This window comes from Acipenser ruthenus, chromosome 5 (genome assembly GCF_902713425.1).
Source record: "Acipenser ruthenus chromosome 5, fAciRut3.2 maternal haplotype, whole genome shotgun sequence".
NCBI lineage: Eukaryota > Metazoa > Chordata > Actinopteri > Acipenseriformes > Acipenseridae > Acipenser > Acipenser ruthenus.
The window spans coordinates 86676779-86695936 of NC_081193.1; the positions used below are offsets into that span (position 1 = coordinate 86676779).

Below are 19158 nucleotides of genomic sequence, written 5' to 3' on the forward strand. Positions count from 1 at the left end.
GCTTGCACAGTTTTCACAATTAAGGGGTAGATGTACTAAGATGGGCCAGTCGCAGCGCTAACATACCGCAACTTGCATTTTGGTTCCGACAATTTGCAAAGTGCATATTTTTACGTATGTACTAAGAAAAAATATGTTAATGAAGACAGCCGCAATATACTCATTTAAATATTATTTGCGAGAGCTCTAGCGAGAGTTGTGCGACCATTTTTTCAAATAAAATAGCGGCAGTTGAGTTGCGGTTTGCTACAGCAGAGAGTGCCCGAAGGATAACGTCTATACAGGCAAGGGTGCAAGAATCAAAATAACATTGTTTTTGTTAAATGTAAACGTCATCTGTACAATGCTTTCTGTTCCGTCTTCATTGTACCTATTTTAATACTGTTATATACAGTATATATATATATATATATATATATATATATATATATATATATATATATATATATATATATATATATAATATATAAAATGAAAGGCAGTTTAATGCCATCAGATTCTATAGTGGGGCCCCAACCTTCACCCCCAAAAAGCTTTTCATAATCATAAAGTAGCCCCACACTAAACCGGACATGTTTATCCGACATAAGGTGTCAGGTTTAAAAACAATACAATAAAATCGCATAAACATAAATTTATAGTTCTCAATGCATTTTAAATGTATAAATCATTGCGCTTAAATCTGGGTAGGCTACACATTACATTACATTATGTAAAAATACAAATCTGTACAGTAGGCCTATGCAGTATACAGCACAGTAGTAAAATCAAATGAATACCTGGCACACTTTCTTTTTACTTTAGCTTACTGGTAACACACAATAAATCCTGCTGCTGCATTGTACACATTGGTGTACAATGCAAATAAAAGATCATTTTAAATAGAAACTAAATGATTTTAGTGTAGTTTGTTTTTTTTGTTTTTTTTTTCGATGCAGTTGTAAGTGTCGCAATTGTCGGCAGCTTCAGTACATCTCATAATATTTGAGCACCCTCATTTGCACTCATCTCCACCCCATTTTTGCGAATTTCTGCAGGAATGCCCATAACTACATATTCATCTAAGGTTGAACCACATAGAAAAACTGCTGCCGCAAAGTATTCCCTAAAAAGTTGCTAACAGCATTGCGCTTGTTTAGTACATTTTACCCTAGACTTCTGACTCGTGTGCAACTGGTCTGCGTCTATTGCAACACTTTAGTACATCTACCCCTCTGTTATACTGCAGGTGTTAGACCCGTTACTGTTGCAGCACAATGCCTTCTAGCAAGTCGTCGTCCAAAAATGTAACAAGATGTTCTATGAAAGACTCCAGGCGTGTGAGAAACCTGTTCTACTGTGATTCTGAAGCCTTCCTAGATATAGTTTCATCTGTCAAGCAGCATGTTTGAATTGTACTGAAGCATAGCAAACATTTTTCCAGTATGGTTTTTACATGTTGGAATTACTGGAAGGCATGTCAAAGACCTTTCACGTTGGTAGCTTTGCAGTGTGTGTGTGTGTGTGTGTGTGTGTGTGTGTGTGTGTGTGTGTTTTCAAGGGGACATTTTATACCTTTTTAATTTAAAGTAAATATTTGCAGTTTTACAACAGTACAGTAGGTGGATAACAAATGCATAGCAAACAAGAGTCACAAGTAATGTAGTATCAGATTGCTTTAATGAGATATCAGTGTAGAAATACAATTCCTTATTGGGTAAAACTTCCCATACAGTAATAATATTGTCAATATGAGTTTAGCAGTATATCTATTAAATATTTGTCACTAGCAAGTCTTAAGACATTGACAAGAATTCAAAATTGGCAAACAAATAAACAGAACAAAAACATTTAGTAAAATGTTGTCTTTAAGGTTGAAAGTACACAATAATATATATTGTTTTAACCCTTCAAATGCTACAATAGCTACACCCAACAGCAGCCATACACACCTTCTTTAAGCAGTAACCCAACCAACAGCACCCCATTTATATCACTTACCTGAAAACAATTTTATAAAACAGAGCCACAGCTGGTGCCATCCCAGGCTCTCTTTCCATTTAAATGGACACAGCATTTAGATTAAAAGGTGGGGCATTAATGACACTGACTCCTCCTAGTCCCCCACAATTGGCTGAAGATAAGCATGGCTCATTATAAATGCTTCTGAAAGGGCGGAGCTTGGCTCATATTTTTCATATGCTGCTTTCTCTCTCAGAAAAGTGTAGCTAGGAAGAGTGGGTGCCATTACTCTTATTTATATATATATATATATATATATATATATATATATATATATATATATATATATATATATATATATATATCAGTGGCATGCAGTAGGTTTCCCAGTAAGTCATGCAGCAAAACTGTATGATTGTAACATTAGATAGAGGTCAGCACTGGTACCAGAAAACTGGGTACCCGTCAGGTTTTAAATTACAGGACACGACCCTGGTCCAATTTTACTGTATGTTTTATATCCATTACCAGTAAACCAAATCACATTTCATTAATGCAATTACAGAAACAGAGCGTGCAATGTGACAAAGCAGTATCCCATCTAGTCGATTTTGTATTAATCTTTCTCTGAGCCTTCCATTGCAGTCCCTGTTAGCCTGTCAGTTTACCTACAGTACTTAATACAGCTGTCATGCTTTCCCAGAGAATGTGTTCCGACACTCAGGAACGAATAATACCTGGGCTTCCCAACTTCCCTCCAACCTTATTACAGATACAAACACAAGAAAGTTCCATATACCAAGTTACTGTGTGTTACAACTACACACGTGAAAAGGGTTGCCCAACGGCACATTACATTTTTGCCATTTTTGTTGTAGAACGGAAATGTATGTACTAGTTAGAAATGTCTATCCCTGTTTAATCCTGTACAATAACATCGACCGTCCGGCAATCAAAAGGTCCTACTGTATCTGGTACTCTCGCCCCTTTCATTATTTTTTCAATGCTAACTTAACTTGAGGCCGAGGCTGGGCACAACCTACAAAGCTATCCAAGCTTCAGTGAAAATGGTATCCACTGTACAGAAGGCTCATGTTTGTACATGCATCTGTTGCATCACATCGCATCATCTCACCAGCGTGGTGTCTGCATTATCTATAGCAGCAGTGCATGGTGTGGCTCGACCTGTTTAACAACCTGGTCTGCCCAGTGTAGACATGCATTTGCAAGGCTTGGTGTCCAGGCACACAGAGCACAAGAGCACAGAGCACGTGTTTCCTGTAAATGCGTCAATCTTTCACTTCTGACCTTTTGATTGTAAGAGGACGATGTGTAAAAATAAGCGTTGGCTAGGAGAGGCAAGTATATATACACACACACACACACACACACACACACACACACACACACACACTGCTGTCAATAATACCTGCCCCAGGGTCAGCCACAATGTGCCATACCCCTCCTCCCCACTTAGGGTCAGCCAGGATCTGCCATACCCGTCCTCCCCACTTAGGGTCAGCCAGGATCTGCCATACCCGTCCTCCCCACTGGCCTGATCTCACAGTCACAGAATGCAGTGCAGCTTTAAAAGACTATCAACACTGTAATCAAACAGGCATTTCCTAAAGCTGTTCAGGTACTGAGAATTATCACTTGAAGGGTTACCTTTAACTTTAAAGACAACATCGGCAAAAGCAGATTACAGTATGTTAATAAAGCAGGACCCCAATGACAAGTTATACCTAAAAAGTGAAATCTCTTAATATTATTTAAATTCTTAATGTAAATGAGTAGGATTTTTTTTTTTTTTTTTTTGTCATTCGATGCTACATATAGTTTCTAGTGTGGTACTGTTCATACATGGATTAATGATAAGCATGATTAGTACTGGCCATGAGGACAAGATTATGCATTCACGTTTCTCCAAAATGCCACTATCGCAAGAGAAAACAGTAACCAGCACTAGAAAATAAAAATACCTTCTTTTTTTAATGCAAACAAGACCCCACTCTGTTTCTAGATATCAGAGTACCAAGGCAAGTTAATACTAAACACTACAATATAAATCTTTCAACAGCTTCATAATCTTTTTTTTTATATTATTATAAAATAGCCACCAAATAGTAATGACACTGTTTGAGAAAGGCAACAGTGTGTCTGAGTGGTGACAGTTAGATGGAAACAGAGAGTATAGAGTGGAAGAAAATATGTATTACATTCTGGAACTAAAACCCTAATGAAGGACTGAAAAAAAAGATAGAAAAGGTCTGTTTTTTTTGTGTGTACTGCGTATTTTCTTTTTGCAGGAAATGTAATTCCCACTGCAGTTAATGAAGTTACTTCCATGATGTATTCTGAAGAATCCAAACACAAAAATAAACAACAGAAGAGAGACTCCCGAGTGGCACATCCAGTATAGCCTGGACGTCGCCGGTTCGGGGGGAGGGAGGGTTAGGTCGCCCTGGGTGTCCTTGGCTCACCACGCACCAGCGACCTCTGTGGTCTGGCCGGCCGCCTGCGGGCTTGCTTGTAAGCTGCCCAGGGCTGCATTGTCCTCCGACGCTGTAGCTCTGGGTGGCTGCATGGTGAGTCTGCAGTGTGTTAAAAAACGGGCGGCTAACGGCAGACGCTTCAGAGGACAGCGTGTGTTCGTCTTCACCCCTCCTGAGTCAGCGCAGGGGTGGTAGCGGTGAGCTGAGCTAAAAAAAAATTATTGGACACTACTAAATTGGAAAGAAAATAACAAAAAAACGAATTGGCAACTACTAAATTAAAAAAAAAAAAAAAATTGAGAAAAAAAATAAATACAATATTGCTTAAATGTTATTTCTCGGGAATTGAGTAAAAGTTGATGAGACAGTGAAGTTGAAATGAGAAGGAAGTCAAAGAATTCTCTAGGAGAAGAAGAAAAACATTTATTAAAATAGAGAATGTTACAGTAGATCAAACAAATATAGAATGCTTTTTTTAATCTAAGTAAGTAAAATGTCTATATCAATATTAGAAATAATCTTATATATATATATATATATATATATATATATATATATATATATATATATAAATTAAAAAACAAACAAACAAAAAAAAAACAAGCTGCTCGTATGCTATAGGCTAGCGGTTATTGCGGGAGGTTTAGCTGGCTTGGTCGAGTGCACGCAGCAAGTCACCTCCTTGCAGCAGGTTCAGGTTGCCGAGGACTGGAACATTAACCTCACAGTCATATCTGGTCAATTCTGGCAGGGAGTAGGTCTCAAACGATGGGCCCAGCAGGCGACTTGCCATTCCTGGACAACGAAAACAGAATAAAAAAGAAATACGTTTATAAAAAAGAAAGAAAAGATCATTGATGTATCAACTTGCAACATTTATACTGGCTCAAAATATTCTGCCATTCTAACTGACCGTCTACAGCTGGACTGATGCCACAGCTGTTGGGTAATGCATTGGGTGACTGTAGTAAAGTCAGTACACAGACATTATTGGATATGCTCTCTACACTAAATTATGACATCTTTGTGCTCTGCCATTATTGGTTCTGGCACTGATATAGAGTAATCACAGGTATGTTTATTAACTCAGTATCGCAGAGATAACCGTACAGACAAGTGAAAAGCCGTTCGGGTAGACTATAGACCACTGTCACTGCAGCTTAGGCTAACCATATTAACACGATGACCAGAATTCAAATGTTACAATACTATGCATTTACCATAGTTTACCTGGTTTGCTATACATTTTTAAATATGCTTTACAATGCTTTTAGTATGGTGAAACTTTTATAAGGGTTGCGCCTTAAATTCCTGTGAGACTAAACTTTCCCCCAGATCGTTCGAAGGGGCTGCACTATCCACTCCAGTCACTGGTTTAGGTTTAGTAAACCATGAAAAAAAAAATTAAAAAAAATGAAACAAACAAATTCAGTGCTGCGGATAGCTGTTTGTTCTATTTTGAAACAATCCTCACCCATTTTTGGGGCAGGCAGCATATTGAACTCCCGATAGTTGGGGCCGCAGAACTGTTGTGGAAATGTCGCTCTTTGATTTTCACCATTGTTTCCAGAGCACTGTGGCTTCTCCTGCTGAAGCTGATTGATAGCCTGATCCAGACACCCATGTCCAGTGTTGAACTTGTCTAAAAAAAAATATATATATTCATAATAACAATAATAACAATCTTAGTAAACACTGTCACTGAAGTAAGATTAATACTACTGTATAACCGTGCAAATAGACAGCCACTCCGGGCTACGTGCAGGAGCATCATCACTGATCATTGTGCACTATATCTGTGACTACAGACCCCTGCCCCAAGGCTGCCAGAGAGACAGGCTGCAGGTACAGCGTCCCACTAAAGCATCAGCATTCTATAGCTATGGCCAAAAGTTTTGCATAACGCTACAGAATTAACCAATTTTGCTTCACCAAGTCGAATCAAACCTGCTGAATAATGTTACGTTAACATATTCAAATTACATACCGCTTTGTAATTTTTCAGTATACTTAACGAAAAACTGACAAAAATGTGACACACGGGAGCGGTGTGCACTGCGCGGTACAGTAGTTGTCAGTACCACACCATAGGCTATGTTCTCAAATATAATTTACATATATGGCCAAACGTTTTGCATCATCCACTAGAATATTAGGATGCAGACATTAATTAAAAAAAAAAACCAAAAAAAAAAACCTGTATGATCATAATTTCGATATTTTATTAACATCATGCAATGTAAAAAGAAACTACAAAATGGTATCTCAAAAGTCTACCAGAAACTACAATAGTGGTACAGTATTTCATGTTAGATTTCAAATTTCAGATTTTTCAATTTTTGGAAAACTACAAAGCAATATGCAATTCCAATATGTCAACGTAACATTATTAATTCTGTAGGGCGTGATGCAAATCTTTTGGTCATAGCTGTAATGCCCCCCATATAATATAATCTACTAAATAAAAACACTGATTTGTTTTTGAACGTTGTTTTTCTGTCATCTATATGCAGGTGTATGAAATGAGCTATCTGAGTTTAGCAAAGAAACATACAATACATTGCTGACAGCAAGTAGCCTACTACTAGTGTGAGAAAATATATCCTTTTACAGCCAGTTATTTAGTAAAAATAGTAGTGAACTACAGAAATAATAAAAAAAGCAGGAAGGATGCTTATCAGGGGCGAAAATACTGACTTGCCTGTCCTTTTATGAAATATGGGCAGGATCAAACACTTCAGGGTGCTTGGACACCTCCATAGACAACAGTTTCGTTAATGATTTTTCCTGGGAAGTATGTGTTGTCCGCACTTGGCTGTGATTGGTTAATCCACCGACAGTACCGCACGGTAGCCAGAACAAATCACTCTGGATTCGATTTCAGCGGTACTGCTCAGCGACACAGCAGGACTAGCGGTATCATCCTGCGCTGATCTGTCCAGTACCACATGAAAGCAATGGCAGCGATACAGCCGGCAAAATGCCTCAGGCTTCAATGTTAAAATTGTAGGTGATGCAAAACTTTTGGCCATAGCTGTACATTAAAAGACAGAAGCGATGTTAAGCTAAGTCTTCAGGGCAAATATTATTGTTAGGGATATCTACGCAATGTCAAAGCTCTAGTTCTCATTACAGCCAATGTACTGCTAGAGAAGCACTTTTTGGATGGGAGTGGGGGTGTTGTTTTTTGCATATTATTTTTCCATGTTAGCCTGCATATTTAAGTCTTTATTCATTTACCTTGAAGAGAACTCATACTGAGTGACTTCTTCTCCATGAAGGAGCAGCTGTCAGCTTTCAGGGCTTTCATTCTTTTCCACATCATCTCCGGGGACTTGCTTTGGGATGGGTCCTCCTGCAGTGAACACAAGGCAGAAAACACCGGTCACTCAAGCACTCCCAGGTCCTGACATGAGCCTCGTCAAGCCCCTGCCTATATAACTCCTTCATGCTTTTCAACCCACGCTGTTCTCTAATTCTCTTCATACCTTGTATTGCTGTAGTGTAGCAGACATGTACAGCCCTTGTGTTTCGAAATATAGCGGAATCAGAAACCTTTACTTCGCATAAGCATTATAACACAATATAACAGAAACCTTTACTTCGCATAAGCATTATAACATAATATAACAGAAACCTTTACTTTGCATATGTGTTATAACACAATATAACAGAAACCTTTACTTTGCATATGTGTTATAACACAATATAACAGAAACCTTTACTTTGCATATGCGCTATAACACAATATAACAGAAAGCTTTACTTTGCATAGGCATTATAACAATATAGCCGACTGGATGACTGTGTGAATTCTAACACACCATGAGAAGCTGCTGAAACAGTGGTTGGTCTCTGTACTCCGTCTGTCTCTTGCGCTTGTAATGGCTGGCAACAGCAGTCCTGGCTGGGGTCACGTCTTTGCCTTGTTGGAAAAAGTTACCCTGGGACCTAAAGAAACACATCTTGGAATCAGTTTCGGATCTTGAACTGATGTAAGTACAGTAGGGAGCTCTGAAGACATTGGGATACCACTTCCACTGCATTTTTGTTTTGTTTCTTCAGTTATGGCAGAGCAACTTTTCGAATTCCATAGAGTTCACAAACTGTTTTAAAATTTCACATTTTTGTTTTTATAAAAAAGTCCTGATTTTACGTATATTAACAAAAATTAATATTGAACTTTGATGAATTAACAAAACGTTTTATAGACTGGTGATTTAAAGAAGCCAACAAGCAATTTAGAACAGTTTCATAAATATCAAACTAAAAGTGTAAATGCTTTGTGAATGGGGTTCCTTGTCACTTCCAGGCTCATAGTATTTGCATGAATCACCCCAATGTTACTGGAGCCCAAGCCAAGCCCTGCGGTTGGTACCGTACCTTTGCTTATAAAGAGACATCGAATGGGACTGGCACCCTGGAAGCTGTTCCATCATGCTCCACTTGGTGGGTGGGTAATTAAACGGGGGGTCGGGTGGCCACTGAACATTCTGTCTGCCCCCCATGGAAGACAGTGGAGTGCTGGTGGGGGTGTGGTAGGGAGGCACCAAGGCGGTGCCCGTGTAGGGCAGGGGTGTACGGGGGCCTGGTGCAGCAGGGCTGGGGTTCCTCTTCTCTGCAGACAGCTGCATGGGAGCACAGAAGTTCTCAGACAGCACATGGCTAGGCAGAGGCGAGGCTAGTGGCTGGAACAGGCTCGCAATGGTGCTGAAGCTGTGGTGGGAGCTGCTGTTGGCACTGTTTTCAGACAGGGGTGGCTCCTCCTGGCATATGGGGTTCAGCTGGAAGTCTTCTCCATCCATGGGAATGTATGGAGCCAGGGTCTCCAGGTCCAGGTCGTTGAGCTCCAGCTGGGAAAGACAGGTTCAGATTCAAAAAACGTGCCGCTAGTCAAAGAGGTGTCCCAACAGACCTGCCAGACGAGCTGTTCTCAATAGTTTATCACACAGGTAACGTTATCATAAAGTTTGTCATTCAGGTAATGCACCAGGCTCATTTTATTTTGTATTTTGATTAAACTGAAAAAAAAATTGTTAAACTGATTAAATTATGAAACAGAAGTGTAGTTAATGTACCTGTATTCAGACAGACAGAAAATATTAACCGTAGCACTAAGGATTAAACCTCCATTTTGCCCATGCATTTTTGCCAAGTGTCAGTTTGTGAGCATCCTCCTTTTATCACTCACAGAACTGTACTTGGAAGAGTGCTCAGACACTTTCACTCCCTGTTTTTTGCAGGTTTATTTTCAGGGAGTGAATTTTGTTTAACAGCAAGTATTATAATACAAATGGATACAGTTATTTAATATGAAAATAATTTAGGATTCTTTGTATTTCGACTCCTGATGTACACTGGTTAGCTCCGTTACTAAGCCAGAGGAATGACATCACATTGTCCATGCATTGTTTGGAAGGCCCTCATTACAGTCTAATCATCTTGACGAGGAGTCCCAGAGTCAATGCTGTTGTGTTTTACAGCACTTTAATGAACTGACCTCAGTAGTGCATTGGGCCTTCGCTGCAGTCTCCATTGCAAAGAGCTTCTCAGTCAGCTCAACCTTGAGATCATTGTCCATTGAGCTGTAATAGTCTCCGGGACTGCTTGGCTACAGAAAGAGAAGAGGACAATGTGTTTGCTATCCAGCTGAATGATCCCATTCACATGTACACCTCCCCCCTCCAAACGCACACAATACAATTATCATTCCGGAAATAAACAGCCCAGAAATACCACTTAGGGGCTTGCAAGTAGTTTTAAGCTGTTTCTTATTCGTTAAGAATTTGCTTTATTTATTATTTTTTTAGTTAGTTAATTACAAAAAAATATATATATTAAAAGAGCTAACGACCGATTTGGAGTACACAGGTTTAAGAAACTAGAATCATTAAGTACAGTAGCAGCAACACTAACATTGTCACAGCCCAGTTTATAGTCCTGGGGGTGAAGTTTAAAGTGAATGCAGTATTATTTCCAGTAGTGGATGCAGCACAAAAACTGCAGTTTGACCCAATGAGATGGTGCCCAGGCATGCTGTAGTGAATGTACGTACTGTAGAGCAGCTGCTGGTGCTCAAGGGGGTCCTGGCCGGGGAGCCCTGCGGCACAGAGAAGGCAGCCAGGCTCTTCCCTTCGGGCTGGCTGCACGGATTCCTCTCCTCGACTGCCCAGGGCTTGTTTCGGGGAGGCATGACGGCCTTGTAAAGGGAAGCTTCCTCAAATGGCGGCCCTCCTGCCATTCAACAGCAGACACAGGGGTTACACCGCGGCAGAGATTACAGCTCTGTTTGCTTTTCTTGCTCCTTGTTCATTTATATTAAAACAGATCGCTGCTTGATTATTTTTCTCTCTAGTTATTACAGCAAATTTCACAAAAGTTGTGAAATCCATGATAACCGTGAAAAACAAATACAGCCTAAGCAATGATGGTGGCCGTTCTAAAAAATGTTGGAACTGCAATAAGTTGAGGTGACTCTGCTATGACAGGACCAGTGACTCTTACCGAAGTCCAGGGAGACGATGGTGTCTCCGGGCGTGGGTGCCAGCTGTGCCAGCTCCTCTGGCTCCTCCTTCAGCCTGGTGAAGAGCTGCTCGCTGGCGTCGGACGCTGGCACCCCGCTGTTGAAGAAGCTGTTCATGCTCAGGACGTGCGGCTTGAGCAGTGACTCGGCCTGGTCCAAGGAGAAGATCACAGAGTTCTCCTCGATGTCGCTGCGGAGCGACAGGGGAGGAAAGGGACAGTGTTTATTTCACGTGGCTTTGCATGGGTTTCCAAGTAAATCTTTCTGCAGGCAGTATCAACTGTTATTCCTGCATGCGGTCCCGCTGTACCTACCTCAGCACGAAGTTGACGCACACGATGCACTGCGGATGGGAGTTGCGGGTGTTGTAGATGACAGTGCCCTGGGTCTCCACCCAAACGTACCCCCCGTGCTTTGCAAGCATCCGGTACTGACTGCTCACTGCCTGACCCTTGGTGCACACTGCAGAAGAAGAAGAAAATGGGTAATCTGGATATTTGAATTTCCATTTGGTATTTGTCCATATCCTCTAGCCACCATAGAATTGTCATAGCAAACATAGTTATACTTTATGCACACTAGATTAACCCTAAATCTATAAAGTGCAGAGTGAGTTGCTGTATGCAAGGGTGGTTCAACTCTTGTTTGCCCTGACTTGCTGATCTTGTCTGAGGGCCAGCGGGGAGCGCTGCATTAGTTTCTGTGCTTATGGACTGGGATGCAGTTACCACTACTCCCCAGTCCAGGCATTTACCTGTTAAATTTAAATTTAACCTGTATCCCACACAACAAACTCAAGTATATTCATTTTAATTTTTGCAGTGAATTTAGCACTCATGAAATGTGTAAGACAGGGTACTGGCTGAATATAGAGAACTGAGGACTAAAACAAATGCACCTCAGTACACCTGATCTAAATTGTACTGGGCCAATGTGTGTAGTGATTTCAGCAAGATCAATCAGTCAATCGAGTCCAGAACTGTTTTTCAACATAAAACATACAAATAAAGCTCACTTATGTGTAATTTTTTTTTTTTTTACAATCCAGACCTTTCCAAGGTAAACATCCTCTTTTTCTTCGGAGTTATGAAACTTGTAGTCACAAAGAAAAAACACACACACAACCAAGATGTATAGAAAATCAAATGAAACAGTAATATTTCACAAATGGCAGCTACAGGTAGCTGCTTGACAGAACTGGGACAAAAGAAGGGACCTGTGCTTTAAAAAAAAAAAAAAAAAAACCCGAGAAGCTGTTTTATGAATAATTGTCACTTTGGAGGAGCTATTCCAGAAAGGCTTCCTAGACGTTAATGTCGTTTCTGCTGGAAGAACACAATGACATCTCACTAACACAGATGAGCTGCCAGGCCGGCACACAGTGGGATCTGGTACTCGTTCTGTCACAGGTTACACATAATCACATTCAAGGCAACTTAATGCAACCCACGGCTTTGAGTAAGAGCTCAAATCTAATAAGCATTTACTGCACTCTATACATTAAGGCATCCGTATTTTAAAAAGGCAATTTTGGTACAGACACTGCAGTGTGTTCAAACGCACTCATACACAAGATGCAATATAAAAAACAAAAAGCATTATTATGAATACAAGACAGGGACTTTAATAAAGAATATAAGACGTGGACTTTAATAAAGACTACTAGAAAATATGTAGAACATTTGTTTCTGAAATTCTTCTAGACTGAATGCATGTTTTACAAGGGTTACAGGTGTACATTATATTCTGAGAATTACAGTAACTGGGTGCAATGAGCTTGGGACGATGCATGTTAAAGGGGAAGAGATTTAGCGACAGTATTCAAGTTTCTTTGTTGACTTACAGTTCTGGTGGCTCTTGGTCATGCTGTCCGAGTCCAGTGCATGGTAGAACTCGTACACAGAGCGGCCCAACAATTCCTCGGGCCAATACCCCATCAGCTCTGTGACTCTGTAAAACAACACCCCTGTTCAAAACTTATACACAAAATACATATATATACAGTGCCTTGCGAAAGTATTCGGCCCCCTTGAACTTTGCGACCTTTTGCCACATTTCAGGCTTCAAACATAAAGATATGAAACTGTAATTTTTTGTGAAGAATCAACAACAAGTGGGACACAATCATGAAGTGGAACGAAATTTATTGGATATTTCAAACTTTTTTAACAAATAAAAAACTGAAAAATTGGGCGTGCAAAATTATTCAGCCCCCTTAAGTTAATACTTTGTAGCGCCACCTTTTGCTGCGATTACAGCTGTAAGTCGCTTGGGGTATGTCTCTATCAGTTTTGCACATCGAGAGACTGAAATTTTTGCCCATTCCTCCTTGCAAAACAGCTCGAGCTCAGTGAGGTTGGATGGAGAGCATTTGTGCACAGCAGTTTTCAGTTCTTTCCACAGATTCTCGATTGGATTCAGGTCTGGACTTTGACTTGGCCATTCTAACACCTGGATATGTTTATTTGTGAACCATTCCATTGTAGATTTTGCTTTATGTTTTGGATCATTGTCTTGTTGGAAGACAAATCTCCGTCCCAGTCTCAGGTCTTTTGCAGACTCCATCAGGTTTTCTTCCAGAATGGTCCTGTATTTGGCTCCATCCATCTTCCCATCAATTTTAACCATCTTCCCTGTCCCTGCTGAAGAAAAGCAGGCCCAAACCATGATGCTGCCACCACCATGTTTGACAGTGGGGATGGTGTGTTCAGGGTGATGAGCTGTGTTGCTTTTACGCCAAACATAACGTTTTGCATTGTTGCCAAAAAGTTCGATTTTGGTTTCATCTGACCAGAGCACCTTCTTCCACATGTTTGGTGTGTCTCCCAGGTGGCTTGTGGCAAACTGTAAACGACACTTTTTATGGATATCTTTAAGAAATGGCTTTCTTCTTGCCACTCTTCCATAAAGGCCAGATTTGTGCAGTATACGACTGATTGTTGTCCTATGGACAGAGTCTCCCACCTCAGCTGTAGATCTCTGCAGTTCATCCAGAGTGATCATGGGCCTCTTGGCTGCATCTCTGATCAGTCTTCTCCTTGTATGAGCTGAAAGTTTAGAGGGACGGCCAGGTCTTGGTAGATTTGCAGTGGTCTGATACTCCTTCCATTTCAATATTATCGCTTGCACAGTGCTCCTTGGGATGTTTAAAGCTTGGGAAATCTTTTTGTATCCAAATCTGGCTTTAAACTTCTCCACAACAGTATCTCGGACCTGCCTGGTGTGTTCCTTGTTCTTCATGATGCTCTCTGCGCTTTAAACGGACCTCTGAGACTATCACAGTGCAGGTGCATTTATACGGAGACTTGATTACACACAGGTGGATTCTATTTATCATCATTAGTCATTTAGGTCAACATTGGATCATTCAGAGATGCTCACTGAACTTCTGGAGAGAGTTTGCTGCACTGAAAGTAAAGGGGCTGAATAATTTTGCACGCCCAATTTTTCAGTTTTTTATTTGTTAAAAAAGTTTGAAATATCCAATAAATTTCGTTCCACTTCATGATTGTGTCCCACTTGTTGTTGATTCTTCACAAAAAATTACAGTTTCATATCTTTATGTTTGAAGCCTGAAATGTGGCAAAAGGTCGCAAAGTTCAAGGGGGCCGAATACTTTCGCAAGGCACTGTATATATATATATATATATACATACATAGAAACTGGGAATAAACCATGTCGGTGCATTTGTAGTAAAGTTTTGTATACATTGGGCTGGTTTCTCAGAAGCTATTTACTCCATTAGGGCAATTGTTTCTGATCTGAATAGAAAAAACACCAATTAAAAGTCTAAAACAACTTAATACTTAATTGAAATCCCAGTTTTATTGATTTATTTCTGGTTTGGTAACTTTATTGAGTGCATTTCTCAATTTCTGAAAAGAATTATGTAAATGAAAAATTGGAGTAAATAGATTTGAGAATTTAGCACATTGGGTTAGTGCAGGGTTGGAAATAAGACTTCTGTTGCATAGCAGTTTCACCCATTCCAGGTTTTACTATCAGCCACAGTGTCTAAAGGTAACAAGCTCAGGTGTGTCTTATTGAACTTATAGTAACACCAGGAATGGATCAAACTGCTATGCAATTGGAGTCTTCATTCATTCCAAATATGGATGCATTTGTCCAGACAGTCCTCGGTTTGAGTTCTGTTAAGGTGAAAGTGTGGCCTTCATACTGTGATCAAGTTGTGAAAGTCACCCATAACTATTAAAGTGCTAAAACTTGAAATACGAAAATAAACTTTATAAATTCAATGACAAAAGTTTCAACTACAAGTCCTTCTCAAAGTCAAGACTTCTATTTAAAACATTTGTCATTGAATTTTATGAAATTGCATTCTGTGAATTTTCGTACCAAACTGTAAGCAATAAAAAGCATTGAATTTCATTTGAATTTGAGAAAGCTTTACAGTTTCAGGAAATTACATTTCATTTTACTTTTGCAAGAATGTCTGCTGCCTGTTAAATAATTCATAAAATAACACCACCTAATTAAAAAAATAAAATAAAATAAAACATAAAAATTGCTGGCATGAACAAAAAAAAACAACAAAAATTAGGACACTCTCCCTTTAAAGTGAAAAGGTCGGACACAAAGTTGAAAATAAAAAACAAAAAGGCATCATTTTCTACTTGTCATATTATAGGGACCAGCAGGTAAGAATCAATTCAGAGACTTTTTTCTTTTTTTAATGTATATTACAAAGAGGGTTGGCTCGTTAGTTTATCCATTATTCATTAATCCATTAGCCTCCCGCGGCATTGGGGACATTTGTAATTGATCAAACGTTGCTCTCAAAAAAGAAAGGAGAAAAACTTGATCTTGGCTTCAAAGCCAACCAGAAAAATGGACATCTTGCTGTTTTTGAAGGGTCTTGTTATTGGAAGCATGTATAACAAGTTATTTTCTTTGACAGCGTGAAAATTAATTAAATCACACCAAAGCTTGTTAGCCCTGTTCGTGCCGCTGTTTAGCTAGATAAAGAAATTCTTTGGGGAACATTTCTGGGCTACTTACAGTAAGTACATAATAATCACTAGATAATTAGCTTGAAAAGATAATACTGTCGAGACCCCGGCATTATTCCTAATGACTTTTAATCCCGTGTTTTTAAGACTATTTCTGTAGAAGTTTGGTATTTATTCTAAACTCTCTCTCCTCTAACACTTCTTTTTTTTTTTTTTAATTCTTGAAATGAAGCTCACGTTGAAGTTTAATGCATGTTGCCCACTGCGTTCTTATTAATTAGAGTGGCACAGTGGTTAGAGCACACTGGGAGGCACTCCAGAAGGACCTGGGTTCCAGCACCATACCATAATTAAAAGCCAGTCCCCAATCACCCAGGCTGTGAATGAGCCTCTAATGTTTCATCTGGTTGGATATGATGTTGGACACTTCTCCAATTCCATATGGGTTTTATTATTTAAAGCACCATGTATTCTACCCCTTGTTTGTGGAGAGGTCATATTGTCAGGAAGAAACCAGTTATCATGTATTTGAAGCATTATGTCACAGCTTTACACCCTTCCACCTTGATGCTGTTTTTTAAATACTTTTTGGGGGTGAGGTGGGGAGGGAGGGTTTAAAATAATTGCTTGCTCCAGAAGGTCTCATTTATTAGCTGCTGTAACCTGTTCTTTGGTATCACATGATTTGATTAAATAGAGATTGGTACTGCATTAGTGCAGTTTATCTGATCTGCTTGCTTGCATGGTTCTCACTGTGATCACAGGGACTGCACTTCAGAGTGACAGCGCTGACAACACCCATCAGTCAGAACCTCAGCCAAGACCTTTAAGCTGTGTGCGTGTTGTGCTGGATTTCAGTCATGGTATTCATTATCCCTGTTTGCTATTATTGATATTATTATTGATAATATTTCAATAACACCATCAGTAACTGAAATGTCTTTATCTGGTCTCTTTCCCTGTTGCGGTTCCCACCACACCCCAGTCATGTCATTTACCCATTGGGTTTCCCTGTGACTGCTGTATGAACAGGACTAAGGTAAAGACAGTGCCGGTCTGTGAATGTATTGCCTCTGGACACAGAGATTGACCACAGGTCCATCTGGTTTGCCCACTGATTGGGCTGTGCTATCACATTACCTTCAATAGAAACCCTGTGCTATCACATTACCTCCAGTAGAAACCCTGTGCTGTCACATTACCTTCAGTAGAAACCCTGTGCTATCACATTACCTTCAATAGAAACCCTGTGCTATCACATTACCTTCAACAGAAACTGATAGAGACTCTTCAGAAACTGAACAGAGCACATTTAGAGAGTAGATATTTTTTGCAACCCAAGGGAAAGATGCCAAGCATGTTACTGGCTGGTATGCTGATTGCCTTCATCTATTCACAAGATAGAATACACTGATACCTAACGGAATGCTCCAGTACACCACGAGTTGTTTTTATCTGCATCATAATGGATAAGGAGATGTAGACACGGGAGAAGGTAAAAAAACAAGACACTGAACACAAGATCAAAAAGCAAGCTGAAAAGTTAGGTCTGACTAGAACATCACTGCTTTAATCGTTTCATTTTCTGAAAGTAAAATATTCTTTACAGTATCTGGATCTTTTCTGTCCGTTAAGTTGATTTCCAGTACAGCTGAACACAGCCCGGTCGTTTCTGGCGAGGATTAATCTGCTTTGATTTACAGTGTAAAATGATCCCAGTCACAAGGGGCACCCTTGATCTGGTCACATGGGCACCCAATTCAATCGCTGCAGCTGGCATGGACACTCTGCCCTGACTGTGAAAGAGATTACAGTGCTAATGCCCAAAGCTTTAAAACCACACTTCCTTATCTCTCATTAGCAAAATATTTTTCTTGCAAGTCCTTTTTCTGTAGTTGTTCTCAGACTGTTTTCACTTTGACTCGCACGAAGATTCACCCCTCCCTCCTGCTCTTCCTTCTCCTCCTCCTCTCTGCAGCAGTGCTTACAGTCACACCTGATGCCAATCGCAGTCCTGTGTCCCACAAAGGGAGTTCAGCGTCAGGTGGTGTCCTATTACCGAGTACATACAGTGTGGGGAGAGGTAGAACGATAGTCGAATAGTTGAGGAGTCAACTAGTCGCCACGTTATCAAATACATGATTTATTGACACTTAAATGTCTGGTGCTGTTTGTGCACGTAGTTTTGTAAACTGCTTAGGTTTTTTGAAAACTCTTTGTTAAAGTTCTAAAGTGTCATTTATATTTAAAGGACTGCAACTGCAGCTGCACTGCCATCCTTATGAAACCACGCACTTCACAATTACTTTCCATTTAATTCAAACAGCTGAATACAATTAAAATACTGACACTGCTAGTTCACTACTAGTATGCACTTTAAACACACAAAACGTTACTGTTGCTGATGCTGCTTTGAAACGGAAGCGTTTAGCCACTACCAGTTACTGAGGTCGACCATCCCTTTTCTAGCTAGTCGGCTGTTCAGTGCTACCACGCGCAGCGTTTTATTAAGTGGACTTGTGGCAGAGTGTCCTGCCCCTTTGTTTATTTATTTGTTATGATTTGTTTATTACGGCGAAAGCCGATTTTTGTTATTTGTTATTTTGTGTTTAAAAACCTCGTGAGGATGCGTGACTGATCAGCTAGTGATTTATTTAACTAGCTGACAGTCACACATCCTTACTAAACTCGTGCAGTTAACCCCTCGGCCAGAATATAAGAACCTGCAGCTGTCCGCACTGGGAGGGGGGAGAGTGTCAGAGGAGAGACGCAAGTCTGTAGCAGTAAAAAGAGAATTAACAATTGCTATATACGTGCTGGCTAAAAACCTGCACGATACTTGTTAGTTTCGGTTTGTTTGGCCAACGCGCCGTTTTGTTTTGTGGTGTTTGTTTGTTTGTTTAAATCTTTTTGTTTGTTTTGGTTTATTTATTTAATAAAAACGCTGAGCGCCGTTGCGTTCAGCTTCACCCGCCCATTCATTGTTTCTGTTACTTCCTGGTCCGTGACGTCACCTAACACGCCACTCAACAACAGCGCTCGGTCACAGGACTTCACAAGAGTCAAAGTGAAAGTAAACTCTGGAAAACTGAATGACCTGCTGCACAGAAAAGGGATTTACAAGAAAACCTTGGATCTCACCCCAAGCACATGGTGCTAACTAAACAATTCTGAGAAATCTTACCAAACACATATATTGATATCAACTCCTACAGATATATGGAAACT

General features: G+C 40.0%; 1 protein-coding gene across 3 annotated transcripts in view; it reads right to left on the reverse strand.

Annotated features, from left to right (window-relative positions):
• Nucleotides 1–1642: 1642 nt before the first annotated feature.
• The window catches only part of LOC117403255 (endothelial PAS domain-containing protein 1), a 70079-nt gene continuing 52563 nt past the window's right edge, over nucleotides 1643–19158 (reverse strand). For all 3 annotated transcript variants that reach the window (XM_034005272.3, XM_034005271.3, XM_059024709.1), the window contains 10 exons: nucleotides 12803–12909; nucleotides 11274–11421; nucleotides 10941–11149; nucleotides 10492–10670; nucleotides 9937–10047; nucleotides 8820–9289; nucleotides 8261–8387; nucleotides 7677–7791; nucleotides 5911–6078; nucleotides 1643–5231 (listed from right to left, as the gene is read on the reverse strand). In XM_034005272.3, the coding sequence (XP_033861163.3) occupies nucleotides 5080–5231; nucleotides 5911–6078; nucleotides 7677–7791; nucleotides 8261–8387; nucleotides 8820–9289; nucleotides 9937–10047; nucleotides 10492–10670; nucleotides 10941–11149; nucleotides 11274–11421; nucleotides 12803–12909 (1786 nt within the window). In that variant the 3' untranslated portion in view covers nucleotides 1643–5079. The remainder of the gene's footprint in view (nucleotides 5232–5910; nucleotides 6079–7676; nucleotides 7792–8260; nucleotides 8388–8819; nucleotides 9290–9936; nucleotides 10048–10491; nucleotides 10671–10940; nucleotides 11150–11273; nucleotides 11422–12802; nucleotides 12910–19158) is intronic.